Source organism: Camelus ferus, chromosome 10 (genome assembly GCF_009834535.1).
Source record: "Camelus ferus isolate YT-003-E chromosome 10, BCGSAC_Cfer_1.0, whole genome shotgun sequence".
In the NCBI taxonomy this organism is placed as follows: domain Eukaryota; kingdom Metazoa; phylum Chordata; class Mammalia; order Artiodactyla; family Camelidae; genus Camelus; species Camelus ferus.
The window spans coordinates 47083517-47098471 of record NC_045705.1 but is presented as its reverse complement, the minus strand read 5'-3'; the positions used below and the strand labels follow the sequence as shown (position 1 = coordinate 47098471).

General features: G+C 33.7%; 1 protein-coding gene across 27 annotated transcripts in view; it reads right to left on the bottom strand.

Moving 5' to 3' along the window:
- Positions 1-14955, bottom strand: part of SOX6 (SRY-box transcription factor 6) — a 556391-nt gene that overhangs the window by 329708 nt on the left and 211728 nt on the right. For 26 of the 27 annotated variants that reach the window (XM_032488948.1, XM_032488938.1, XM_032488944.1 and 23 more), the window contains one exon: positions 2346-2586. In XM_032488948.1, coding sequence (XP_032344839.1) covers positions 2346-2582 — 237 coding nt within the window. In that variant the 5' untranslated portion in view covers positions 2583-2586. Of the gene's footprint in view, positions 1-2345; positions 2587-14069; positions 14073-14955 lie in introns of all 27 variants that reach the window. The other variant, XM_032488949.1, reaches the window with a different exon arrangement.

The following is a 14955-nucleotide window of genomic DNA, read 5'->3' as shown; positions in this document are numbered from 1 at the left end:
AAAGGCTCCAGTGGAAAGTAATGTTTGATATCAAAAGAGAGCAAAAGTTTGAAAACATTTCCAGCAAGTATGATTTCTTTTATACTAATATAACATAATTGTAAATTTAAACTATTTTGTACCACCATAAATCCCACTTAATATAAATTTGGTAAGCAAATTATTAACATTTAATTTCTGACAAAATTTTAGATCATAAAACTTTGAGAATAACTCACTGAAGCAATCTGGCACTTGTCAATATGCAAAGTAAATTTTACTAAGAAAAACAAATAAAGAATGCTCTTAAGAAGTAAAATTTGAGCTGTATTATTTCTGCCTCAGCCTATATTTTCCAGGTTAGTTATTTTGATTTGTTCATGACTATATTGGCATAAAAGCCAAAATATATCTTGAACCCATCCTTCTCTCTACCCCATCTACCTCCACACTAATCCAACCCACCATAATCTCTTACCTGGACTTTTGAAATATCCTCCCAGCAGGTCTTCCTTTCACTTTGTCTTCCTCCCATTCATTCGTACTACAGCCAGAATTATCTTTTTGAAATGTTCTGAGATCTTTCAACGGCTTTCCATTGCACTTAGAATGAAATCTCACTTCCATAATGTTATCTACAAGGTCTTGTTGTATGTATAGCCCCTACCAATCTCTCCAACGGTATCTGATGCTACATTGCACTCTCACTCATTACACTTCAGCTACAAGGACCATCTTTCATTTCCTGAAACTCAGCTATATTTTTCTCACCTCAAATGGTTCATACATGATGTCCCTCTGCTATTTTTTTCTCTATTCTTTGCCTGGATAGTTCCTATCATCCTTAGGTCAGAGAGAGCGTTCTTATCCATTCTAAAGTAGGTTTATCTCATTATGTTCTCACATAGCATTCTATTTTTTTTCTTCTTAACACATACCACAATTTTAGTTATATATTTATGTGTGTATATTTATTTAATTTCTGTTCCCTCTCCTAGACATAGGCATGAAGACATAATCATGCGTATGTTGTTCACTATACAACCAGTACCTAGCAGAATGCTGGACCCAGAGGAAGTGCTTCATAAGTATTTGTTGAAATAAAAATAAAACATAACCTTATTATCTTGCCAAAAAGTTAGTAGCAGTGACTGGATATCTATTTCACCCATTCTTTGCTGGAGGTGTAAAACGAACCGCTTAAGTTCAGTCAGAAAAACAGACTTTTAGCCTTGCTTTATTATACCTTCTCTCTTCCCCCTATGCAAGGAAAACAAATCTTTCAGTGGCTTTCATTGCACAATGATGGTCCTCTTTGAACCTAAAGTTAGTGTAGAACAGTCTTATTTTTCTTCTAATCCCCTATTTCTCACCCACTGCTCCAGAGCACTAATTGTGCCTGCAAAATTATCTGAAAAAGAAAAACGTCTGTCTCCATAAATTATGGAATTAAGTATTTGAATTGGTTCTAAGACATTAAACATAAAGCAAGAATTTAAATATTTGTTATTAGTAGTAAAGGTATTTTAAAATAATACCTTATTTTTTATTAAGGAATAAAACTTTTCCTCACTTCCCACTTAAAATATTTTTCATCAATTTAACCAAAAGTTAAGAAATGTAAAGCAGGGTTTAAAATTCCTAATCTAATATGTTAAAATTTTGGTCCATTCTAAATGCTAAAAAATTGAATATTTTTGCTTTAAACTAGACATTTAATGTCACTTATTATGGTTTCTGTTTTGATGGTTACAGATGGAATTTAACATGAGAAAGCTGGCTAATACACTACATGAATTTGATGTTTTTGTTTCTACCTTTAGGGCAAACTCCTGCAGTTTGATTAAATGAGACTGAGGAGCTTTGTATGTCCTTCTGAAATTAATACATAGGCACATAAGTGAGGAAAGCTTTATTATAAATCAAGAATGACTATTAAAAATGATAAACACCTGCATTTCCTCACTGAAGATGTATTCACCATATGACCTCACTTATATAGACATGTTTGTTTAATATAATTTTTCAATATTAATACACAGCCACAGTTTATTGAATCATAACAATTTTGGGGTATTATCAAGTTCATCATCTTAAATACAGAGAGTCAGAGAATAAGATAACCAAATCTCCCCCGAAATTAAATTAAATATCTTTTGGCAACTTGACCTAATAATGGACAAAAACTAACCACAAACCATTTTCCAATTTTTCCCACTTACTAGTATGTTAAAAATATACATGGTAGCTGTTTCATGGACTGAACACAAATAACTCTAATGATACATATTTTGAGCTTTCTCTAAAACCTGTTTGTAATGAGGTAATAAAGCAGACACACTTAGTGACAGATTTTAAAAGCTTACCATTCTTTGCTGAGACGACAGAACGCTGTCCCAGTCAGCATCTTGTTGAATGGTATTGACAAGTGTTGGTAGCTCCTCAGAGTGAGGTTTGTTGTGCATTATGGGGTGCAGAGGCAGATGGGAGGCCACATGTTGATCACTGCCCTCTTCCTTTTCTCTTGAGGTCAAATCTTGGGTCATCGCTTCCTCTCCATCAGCTGCACAGGCAAATGGAGAGGTGGCTTGCTTGGAAGACATTCTTCTGCAGAAAAAGGAAACAAAATGGATTTTTTTTAAAGACTGTCTGGTTTTCTGTTATTGAGTTCTATGAGCTGTTTGTATATTCTGGATTTAAGCCCCTGTCAGTCGCATTGTTCGCAAATATTTTCTCCCAGTCCGTAGGTTGTCTGTTTTGTTTTGTTTATGGTTTCCTCTGCTGTGCAAAAGCTTGTAAGTTTAATGAGGTCCCATTTGTTTATTTTTGCTTTTATTTCTATTGCCTTAGTAGGCTGACCTAAGAAAACACTGCTATGATTTATGTTAGAGAGTGTTTTGCCTGTGTTCTCCTCTAGGAGATTTATGGTATCCTGTCTTACGTTTAAATCTTCAAGCCATTTTGAGCTTATTTTTGTGTATGGTGTGAGGGAGTGTTCTAACTTTACTGATTTACATGCGGCTGTCCAGCTTTTCCAACACCACTTGCTGAAAAGACTGTCTTTTCTCCATTGCATACTCTTGCCTCCTTTGTTGAAGATTAATTGACCGCAGGTGTGTGGGTTTATTTCTGGGCTCTCTATTCTGTTCCATTGATCTATATTGCTTATTACAAGAGAAATGCAAATCACAACTACAATGAGGTATCCTCACACTGGTGAGAATGGCCATCACTAAAAAGTCCACAAACAATAAATGTTGAAGAGGATGTGGAGAAAAGGGAACCTTCCTACCCTGTTGGTGGGAATGCAATTTGGTGCAGCCACTATAGAAAACAGTATGGAGATTCCTTGACAAACCAAAAATAGAGTAATCATATGATCCAGCAATACCACTGCTGGGCACATATCTGGACAAAATTCTAATTCAAAAAGTTACATGTACCTCAATGTTCATGGCAGCATTATTTACAATAGCCAAGACGTGGAAGCAAACTAAATGTCCATCGACAGATGACTGGATAAAGAAGTTGTGGTATGTGTATGTATGTATGTGTATATATATAGATATATATCTCCTACTCAACTACTCAGCCATAAAAAGAATAAAATCATGCCATTTGCAGCAACATGGATGGACTTATCATACTAAGAGATTATACTAAGTGAAGTAAGTCAGACAAAGACAATTATCATATGATACCACTTATATGTGGAAACTTTAAAAATGAACTTATTTACAGAACAGAAACAGACTCATGGACATAGAAAACAATCTTATGGTTATTAGAGGGGAGGGATAATTTAGAAGTTTGGGGTTAGCAGATACAAACACTATATACAAAATAGACAAACAGCAAGGTCCTACTGTATAGTGCAGGGAACTATATTCAATAGCTTGTAATAACTTGTAATGAAAAAGAATATATATATATGTATAACTGAATCACTCTGCTGTACACAAGAAACTAACACAACGTTGTAAATCAACTATACTTCAATTAAAAATTTTTAACAAAAAGGGCCATCAGTGACAAAAGAATAAGCCATCCCTTATATTTCACTAATTCAGGAAAAAAGGAAAATTCTCCAACTTCAGATATGTTTACGATCCACTCTAAACCACTGAAAGAGAAATCTTAGCTTATCTGTTCCACTTTTCCTCTTTGCTTTTAAAAAACTCAGCAAACTTCTTCCCAGCATTGCTGCATATTTTCTTTCTTACCAATCCACAAATGAAATTTTTATGGAATAAGTTTTCTTAATGTATAGTATATGTATGTGTGTATTTTTTTCTCCCAGCTCTCTCAAGAAGCTTATAATCTTATTGAGAGTGATTCAGTTGATGGCTAGCAATGAAAAAATAAAATGAATGAGTGAATATATAGCAAATGAGCCAGTTTGGAGGATGATTTAAAATTACAAATAATGAAATTTCTCTTAGGCTCTATGTAGGAAGAAAGGAAGTCTAAGTAAGAAAATATAATCAGGAAAGTAAGTAATCTATGATGAAAGTCCTAAACAAATTTGGTCCTGAGTTCTCAGTTTACACCTTGTATTATGAGTACTAGGCCTAACACTGTTTAGTGTCAATCTGATCCTTTTCTAAAGAACTTCAAGCTGTGTCAACTGCTGTAACTAAACTTTTAAGTGACATATTGATTAACTGATAACATTAGATTAGTCTTAAGGCAATTTTGTGACATTTTAACTAAGTATATGAAATAACTATGCCTTATTTCATATTAGAAAGTACATATGAGATTCAAAGCATTTTCTATGAAAATAGTAAAATGTCTACTATGCATGATATTTTTAAAATTCCAAAAACAAATACCGAACTTTCATCTATGTATCCACAAGTAAATATCAACTACATTCAGCACAAAGTCTTCATTCTGTGCTTCCATATATAATCAGAAAATCATGATTATTAAGCAGAATTTCAAAACTTTTAGAATATTACTTTATCAAGACAATTTTCTTAGCAAAATGTTTAGAAATAAAATCACCAAAAATTTATAACTTAAAAGAAGAGACACATATTTTTCTAAAACTTTACATTATTGTTGGTTTAAAGTATCTTTAGCTCTAAAATTGCTGTGTAACGAAAGGAATAAAATCTCCACCTTAATTGCTCTTTAACATTAATTGATTTCATACCATTTTTTCAAAAATGCACAAATCAGTTAACATAGGAAACCACATGAGCATTTTTCAAATCAGCAAATCATTAACTTGCTAGTACTGTTTCTACAGACAAATAAATACTGATTAAAGGGTCTAGAAATCTGAGATTAACAGTTAAATTTACAAATCTGTCACATGCTTTCATGAATATTGCAGTGAAGGAAATATCAAGTGCAAAGAAAAATAATTAAGTTAATTCCAATTTAAACAGTAGTTTTTATGTAGCAGCCCATGTTTCACATAGGATTTAACAGCTAATGCTAAATTTCTCACAATTAATGAGGGGGCTCAGATTTAGTATCCTACAGTGAAAAAAATTAATATAAGATCAGCTAATCTAATTATGCACAGTTCTAAATAAAAGTATTAAAAGCTTTTGAAGTGCTTTGAAACATATTAAAATGCTGATACCTACTTACAATAATCATTCTACGAATAATAAAAATGTAATCTATTAGACTTGATACTAGTAAATAACATGGAGGAAAGAAAGTACAGAAGTATGTCTATATTTTCTCTGAGGAGAAAGAAATGAAATGTTCTTAAGAGTACTACAGGAAAGAGTCACATAAGTATATTCTTGACTAATTTTCATCAATACGGCCAAATGGAGAAATGTATACATACTTAGGGAAAATGATACCAAAGGATGTTTCTTAGCATACAGGAATCATTCTAGAGCTAACTTCATCAGCCTCATAAATACTATAGTAAAACCAGGCAAATTATAACTGTTCTGCAAGTTTATCAAGAGCCTGCCATAAACAACAGGAGTGTTTTCATAGTTGAGATAACAATACCAAAAATGTAATCATTGACATTTAAAACAAAAGAATGAACTTACTGCTGCTTTTTAAAATAGCTAAATACAATTGAAAGTCATAATGCAAAACTCAGAGTGACTCTAGTTCCCCAACAAACATCCTCTTATTATAAAATAACTTGGCTCCTTCCAATAGCAGTATCTGTGATTGTTACTTCAGTATAAATTAATCATGACACAAAATCCAAAATGAAAAGTCTCTTAAGAATAATTTCAACTATAAACTGCACCAATGAACAATAGAGCACAATTCTAATTAAACACAACCATGCAGCTGTAAAAATAGACTAAATCTGTCCAAAGCTAGGAGTTGAGTTTAAAGGCTGGTTTGTTAGAGTGTTTTCTTAAGGAAAGCTGGGCCCTCAGTCTTAATCAGCCAATAAATTATTTCCTGCAATTACATTAAATAGAAAATTATCTTCAAATGGGGAGTGTTAATTGAAAATCAAAATTCAGAGGGAAGTTTAGAAATTACACGCTGAATACAATTAGTGAGGAAAGGCTTCACCTCTACTTCATCAACAGTCTTCTGGTGATTCCTCCAGTGACCATTTAGGAAAGCTACCAATTTATAGTATCACACAATTTGTCTTTTACTTTGCACCTACAAACACAAATGTGTATCAAGGTTGCAAATAAAAGATAGGCTGCCAAAAAAAAGTAATATTAAATCTGACTGTTCACTCTCAGTTCACACCATTGTTTAGGGACAAGGAGGGGGAGAAAGTAGGACAATAATGGTTAAAAACCAAGGAAGGTATACTTTACTTCAAAATCCCTCCCTTTAGCAAAGGAATTAATGTTGTTTTTTTTTTTTTTTGTCCCAAGAATACTTTTCCATTTCATATTTTATTTAATTTCTTGTGTTTACTGTAGTTTTCAATAAGTTGTTAGCAGAGAAAAAGGTGATCTTTGTTCTTTCAGCTAGGTATTGCTCCACTGTGGGCACTTCCTTTTGATAAAGTTGTTGGGTCTGTTTCAGGTTTGTTTTTTGTTATTTTTGTTGTAGTTTTTTGTTTGGATGGTGGTTTTGCAGTATTTTTAAAAGGAACATGTGCACAAATTCTTTTTAATGAATAGTTTATTAAATAAATCTTAAATTTACTGATTATTAGATTCAATTTACTGATTTTTTTTGCACAATTATTTTATTATGGAACACTTTAACTTACTGATTATATCCTCATTCATTTCATTTCTTCACTTTAGCTTTCCCTTTTACTAGACCAAGTAAACCATATTCTAGAAGCTACAAAGATACTTGATTTGGTAATGCCTTTACTATCATCACTGCACCATGGCCACTCTCCTTTAGAAACTCATAAATCAAATATATATTTGTTTCAATGTTTTAAAATATCACATGGGACACTTTTATTTTTAGTCCTCATATCAGTAATTTTCCATTACAAAAACTTTCACCCCCAGTGTATTAGAATAGCATCTTACTTTAGCTGCTTCCATGTACAACTAATAAGCAAAAGAATTAAAATCCTTGTGAAAATGGTCCATTTCTATGTGACTCAACTTTGTTTTATTTTTGCACTGTTATAACTTAAAAATCATTCAAATGAATTGTTTTTTTAATTTGTATTAAAAAAATCTCCCTAGTTATACCCCCTGAAAACAGGGGTTTATAATGGAAGTGCTGACACAACCCTAACTAAAGCAGCGCAAATGTTGCCGCTATAATACACAAAATCAAGTTCTATTATTCTAAACTATCCTCGCTCATGGGATTTTTCTTTACTGTGCTCCCAGCCAAACTGCTGAAGCATGAAAAATTTAAATGCAATCAAATGCGCCCAATTCTACTTTACTAGAACAAGTGTCTACAGTGGTACAATCTTAAAAGGAGATGCAACAGATTTGTTTGGTGTTTTTTTTAACTGTTTATTTATAATACAGTGCATTGGAGATAAAATAAAAGGGGAAATTACACTCACATGGTACCAGTGTATTGACTACACAGAGTACATTATAATCAGAGAGAAAAACTACATTGTCAACTTATCACATTGGTTAAACAAGATGGTTTTCTGGGGCATAGCTATTATCAAGTAAAACCTCCAAAGAGAATTACAAATCTTTGGGACACATAGGACTAAATTCCCATCATATGTTCCCTGAGTGTGAAATGTCTCTACCCAGCAGATCAAGTGAATTCCCAAGACGCCAGCCATTGGGAAGAACATCAGGGCTTAGGACTTTTGAAAATGAGATTGTAGGAAATAAAGTCTCCAGTAATTGATAATGTTTTCTAGGAAGCCAGTAGGAGTGCCTCTAGGAAGATAATACTTATTTTACTCCAAAACCCCACTATAAAATCTGAATGTTTAGGCCATTACCAACCTACTTAGACAATAAATTTACTTTATGTTCTTTAACAAGAAATCAAGATTAGCTGGTCCAAGATTTGATAAGTTGGTGAGAACTAAATATTAAGTTAACACATTAAGTCCTCTATCTCAGAAAAATCATATTTTCTAGAATTTTAAATCTTTTTTATTTGATGATTTTTTAAAATGGTCATTTTTATGTTTAAAATTTAGGATTATTTTAAAACAACTTTCTAATAAGGCATAGCCATTTGAAACTACTTCTTTTTTCTCTACCATTGCTAGAAAGAATTCACCCCAAAACTATCATTTGGGACTTACACAATTATCCAAAGGAGCCACTGAATTTATTAGAACAATATTTTTAACCTGTTTTTTTCTTAATGTTTTCATTACTTCTAAGATTATTATCAAATGGCATTCACTTTTTAGGAGGGTTACATTTACTCAAAAGAAGCCCTGTTTTTAACATAAAGCAACATTTTAACAGTTGGTTTACTTTCAGAAAAAATTAAAAATTCAGGCCAACATTCACATTTATTTTTGCAACTCAGCCCCAGGCTACCAAGGTAGACTTACTTCAGTCAGATAATTCACTGTTAATTTAATGCTGCAATTGATCTGATACTGAGAAACAAACAACTAATTTTCAAAAAACATAACACAGTGCCTCTCATTTTAAGGAGCATGAGTAACAGATATGTTCAGCTGCCAAAATGCACAATACCCAGGAACCCCTACAAAGGATGCCAGTCCACCCAGCCTAGGGCAAAGAATGATTTAAAAACCTTCTTCCGGTACCTCCAATTCCCACGTTTAAGTATTGGGGAAAGGGTGGACAGGCCGGGGGAGGGACTCTAATTCCAGACATTAAAATGAAGATATCCCTTTAAAAACTTTTCCCCGCTTCATTCAGGTAACGCCTGAGGGCTGTTATTGATTCTTTGTGTTGTTTTATCCAGCACTACCTCCTATCCCTCATTCTACCTCCAAACTTCCCCAGGCTTCTGCCAGGTTTCTCTCTCTTCCATCTGTTTAATAAGTAAATGAGAAAATTCAGTGAAAAATAAGGCAGATGCTTCAGAGCTACCTTGGAGAGTTAGAAATCTATCTTTTAAAGTTCATAGTGGCTCTTTCTGAGCATACATGGTAACATATACAGACAATATCTGTTCGAAGAAAACTCACTGATTTGAGTTAGCTGTCAAATCAATAGAGATGAGGCAAACGAAATATGCTTGAAGCCCTTGAAGTATGTCTAAGAAGGGGGCTTAAATTAATTGATTTTGACTTATCTAAGGCTTCTAATTTTTCACACCAGAGCTCCAAAATTGTCTTCAAAGGCCTTCTGAGGTTCTTACAAAACAGGGACTACCTGGAACAGATTCTTCTCAAGTCATCAAAGTTTGTGTTTCTAGAGTTTATATTTAGCTGACAATATTGCTGTCACTTTATATAGCTTAAGACTGTTCTTTGGACTAGAGCTCATATGTCTTGGAATGCTTTGACTCATGAATTGTTTCTCCTGATAATGTTACATCACGTAACCACCTCTGTCTAATTGGTTAGTATCTGCTGGAAGAGGCCGGCAACCACCCTAATGACTGGCCTGCCTGACTGACTGCCTATGGAAAACCTATAATTATTACATGTGTCTCTGAGTATCTAGTTTCTTCTCGGGATCGAAACAACTTGCCTTCATGCAACCTCTATCTATACTTTTTGCTTAATAGAAATAATATTGAATTTTTCTCACAACTTATCTACCAATAACTTGTTGAGATTTTTGCTCTGGAAAGCCAGGCCTAGAATATATAAATAAAATCAGTTACCTAACAATAAGAGTGAAACCACACAATGGCTACTATAAATATACACTAACTAAGAGGATTTTAATCAAGCACAATGACTTTATAGCTCAAATGAAAGACCTCTATGTAGCCTGAGTAAAGAAAGCTGTCTAAAATAATAGCAGAATGAATTTATTTATTTATGTTCACTTTGAATCTCCTCTTCACATGAAATGAGAACCATAATTTTTAAAGTAAACACTAAACATATCTTTGTCAGCTTGAAACCAATCTACTAGTATGGAAGCCCAATTACAGGATAACTTACCCAATTATCAATAAAAATTATAAACCAGAACAATAACTTCTCAGAGAGAAAAGAGTAGGTAGGAAGCTGTCACTATACTTTTCCATTCTCACCTCTATTTTCACTTTTTAATATTGCTAGAAAAAAGGAAAAAATAAAAATCTATACTATACTGTTTCAAAAAATGAAGGCTCACACATGGTGACAGTGAGCAAAGCTACATAAAGAAGCTGATCTCTCAGGTTCTCCTTTAGCTAAATAAAGCAAGCCAGCAATTCCTCTCTTTCAGGTAATGAAATAAAATATAAATTTGGGGTTTCTATCAGATAAGAGGAAGAGGGCCAGAAAGAAGAGGAAGGGGGAGGGGGAGGCGAAAGGGTGGGCTGGAGAAGGGAAAGGGGAGGGACGAAGGGGAAAGAGGAGGAGAGAGAAACAACCATGGCTTTGCAGTTCATTTTCAGTTTGTCTGCTTAATGAAAACCTCATTGTACAACACTGAAAACCATTTCCAGCAGGCAAAGCATTTCTGATTCAGCAGAGGTTACACAAGCATCAAAGCAGTTAAATATAGGTGCCAAGCCACATTGCCAGGAGCTCTTAGTACTGTGAGTTAGTGTTACCTGACAGCTTAGTGAATATAAAATTACTTGTTTCTCCAATTGAAGACAATCAAATTGTCACCTTCCATTGTAATAATGCACAACTAGTGATCAGCAAAGTGCAAACATAATTACCATGAAGAAAACAAAAAGTCAAATCTAAATCTCTCCACAGAGTAAACACATCTATCTGGCTTCCCCCAAAAAGGAGTGCATTTGAATGCTGAATGCTATGATGCAATCTTTATTATTTAACAGCAAGATTTATTAGTCTTACATTAAATTAAAATGGAAAACAATAAGAAAGACCAATTAATAAAAAGTGAATACTAATACCAGTAAGAGCACTACAACTTTCCAGACAGAGTATAGACCTACAAATTGTACCATTGCCATTTGAGACGATAATGTTAAATGTATGTTAGCAGCACAACCATTATAAAAACTACACTTTCAGAGATTTCTTTCTAGCCTAGAAACCTTTCAGAAGGTTGAAATAGACAAGTAGTATCCAAACTCAAAAGCTTTTGTCTTAAATTTTCCTTAAAAATGTTATGCTTTATTATTGTATTCTAAAGTGGCCTGTATTTTTGAGGTTGAAATTCACCTCACAAAATTGATTTAGGATCTCTATCCAAGTTTAGAAAAAGAACCAAGCATAGGGTACATGTCCACAACTTTTTTTACTGAGATACTCAGCATCTGGAATTTTGTCCAAATTTGGTGGCCAGATTGGCCCACTATGAAAAGTGATTTCAGTAACCCAAATCTGGGTTAGTATTAAAGTCCTGAAAATTTGACAGAGTTCTCCCATACCCTGAAGAGTCCTAAGATGTAAATACAGATGTTGCTCCAAACAAACTTCTTTTTTACAAGCTCTCTTGGTAAAGTGATTTTCTATCTCTCTAACTCAAAATATAAAATATTCAGATTTACATCATTCCTTCCAACACGAAAAACCTATCTTTCCTATTTCAAAACACTCCTAACACAGGAGTTTTCTTCTTTCATCAGTAATGGTCTCCTTTTTGTCAGAAAAGTGTATCTTACTGGTGGCTAATGCCTGATATTCCATTTTTACCCCATATCGCTATTCTAAATAATTTCATTTGTAATCCTCTAACACAAAAATGGATCAGTTGAAGGAGAAGGGGAAGCACAGCACCAGAGAAAGAGGAATGAATTAGGAACAACATAAGATTCCCTGGGCTTGAATCTTAGCATTTAAATTCAGACATTTGCAATTGGATATATCATTCCTTAGAATAATGCTTTCATCCCTTATAAACCTGAAATGGCAAATTAATCTCACATTTGCATTCTTATTCTACCATTCCTCCATTTTATTAGGAAAGTGTGGAGAAAATGGTGAGATGAAAGCACTGGGTTGACTTCATGGCAAAATCAAAAGCAGAATAAGGATGAGAGAAACAGGAGACAGGGAAAGACTGAAGTCTAGTTGTAAGTTTTATTGTGATTTGAAATAAATTTCTTACCAGTAAGAGAAGTCTGGATGTGAGAAATAAGACTGTTTAAAGAAAAGGTCTTTTTCCTTCACCCTGCCAACTTTCAAGTAATATAATAAAGTTTTTTTCCCAAAGGACCCTACTTATAAGCTTAACACAATAAAAACTTCCTTGAAAGGGGGGTTCAATCAGTATTTTTTAACTTCAACAATGAGTAACTTTTATGTTCCTAAAATTATGTTCCTACAGAATATTCCTTATAATATAGTAATAATAAAAAGTATCTGCAAGAAGAAAAGGAAACTTGTTGTCAGAGAATGTCTTCCAGACCCAGGGAGATAAATGCTTGCATAAATATTATCAAAAGCTTATAGTAAGTGGAAGAAAAACAGAAAACATTGGACAATTTTGATTTTTTAAAAAAAAGAAGTTTATGCTATATAATCCATGAATATAGGGATCATGTCTGTCTTATTACTGGATCCCCATGCCCAGCAAGATGCTCAACACATTGCAGATAATCAATAACATTGGAAAGAAAGAGTGAGGAAAAATCAGAGGGAGAGATAAGCAAATAGCTTATTTTTTTAAATTAACGTGGATAGATAATTACAGAAAATGCCACTCACATGTTAACGCTGCCCACCCAAACATTATTCTTTCTCTCTATTCTTTTTACCAAAAGTCTCATTCCTTAGCATCTAAATCATATGATTTTTATATCTGTATCTTCAACAATGATCTTTCTCTCACCTCCCTGAAACACAACAGTCCTCAACTGACTGCTAGACATTAATACCAAGATGTATTGTTATGTCATACTCAACAAAACTTAAAATTCTTCAACACCTCATTCATTCACACACAGAAGAGCATCAATCTCAGAATCATCCAAGTTCAAAATATGAACACTATATCCATTTCCTCTTTTTTATCCTTGTTCTTCATTTCCAGCCTGTCATTAAGCTCCACCAACTCATTCTTAATGTTTCTCACACTCATACCTTCTTACCATACTCATAATCACCTTAGTACAGGGCCTTATTACACTTCATGTCTAGACTCTTGCAACCAATTGTAAACTGATTCCCCTCATTTCAGTATCTCCACCTCCAAATCAATCTTACTGTCACTCCCACTATCAGGCACTCACTCTCTTGATCAAGAAAAATCAGTGGCTCTCCCCTGATGGACAGAAAAAGTCCAAACTCTTGACTTTGGCATTCAAGGCCCTCCATCCAGATCCAATCAATCTTTCTAGACTTATCTTTTAGTGTCTACACTTTAACCTTCTACTCTAACGAGACTAATATACTCAGACTTCACTTATTGCTGCCTCCCAGTCTTTTCTCTGCCTGCCTCTCCCGACTTCCTTTGTCTTCCTTTTGTATCACTAGGAAACCAACTGAGCCTATTCCAAGTAACTGTGATCCACCCTTCTTCTAATCAGTTCTAATGAGAGCTTTGAAATTTTATTTTTTATATAACCCATTCAACACTTAATGCATATTATCTTACACAATCTGTTTAAAATATATGCTATCATTATATTTTTATGTGTAATCCCAACCGAATTACAAACTTATCAAGAACAAGAACAAAACACCAGGCCCCTCTGTATTCCCACAGCACCTAGTACAATACATTGCACAAAGAAAACACTCAATAAATATTTGCCTAATTATATAATGTTATTAAATGAATAGGCAGAAAGAAATATAGGGTATTATATTTAAGCAAAGGATTTAAAGTAAAGTTTCTAGATGTCTGTGCATAACTTGGTTTTCCACAGATGTCTCCTCTTCCCCCACCCCATGGCCAATAAAATTCATTTCATACTTTAAAAGTTCTACATATTCAATGGCAAAAGACAAAAACCAAAAAATCATCAATCTACACTGTTAGAAACATTCAATAGATGGATAGATGCACAGGCAGACAAAAGGCTATGGATGGGTGGATGGATGGATAGATGTTGAAAAGATACAGTAGTATTTAGAAAGTACCAGTCCCTGTGTTGAGTACTGCTAAATGTATTATCTCACTTAGTTCTCAAAACAATTATAGGAATTAGGTAATTTCACTATCCCTGTTTTACAGATAAGGAAACCAAGGCACAAAAATGTCTATTAAAATTTTTTTTAACTTGGCTAAGGTCATGCCTAGTACATACAGAAGGCAAAATTTGAACTCAGGTGGTCTAACTCCAGAGCAGATGCTATTAGAATGAAAGATAACTGACAGTCAATCTAAATTAAATGAATTATTAACTACTTTCAATTTTCATTGAATTTTTCTTTACTAGTTCATAGCCCATTCATTTCAAGGTTCAGAGAAGTATGAAATACAATTTCTACCTTTCAGCTCTTACCAGAAAAGCCATATCAAAAGCATCAGATACAACTGGAGCTGTTTCACTACAAGAATAGGTGCAGAGGATAGCCTTAAGGGAAAATGAGATGAA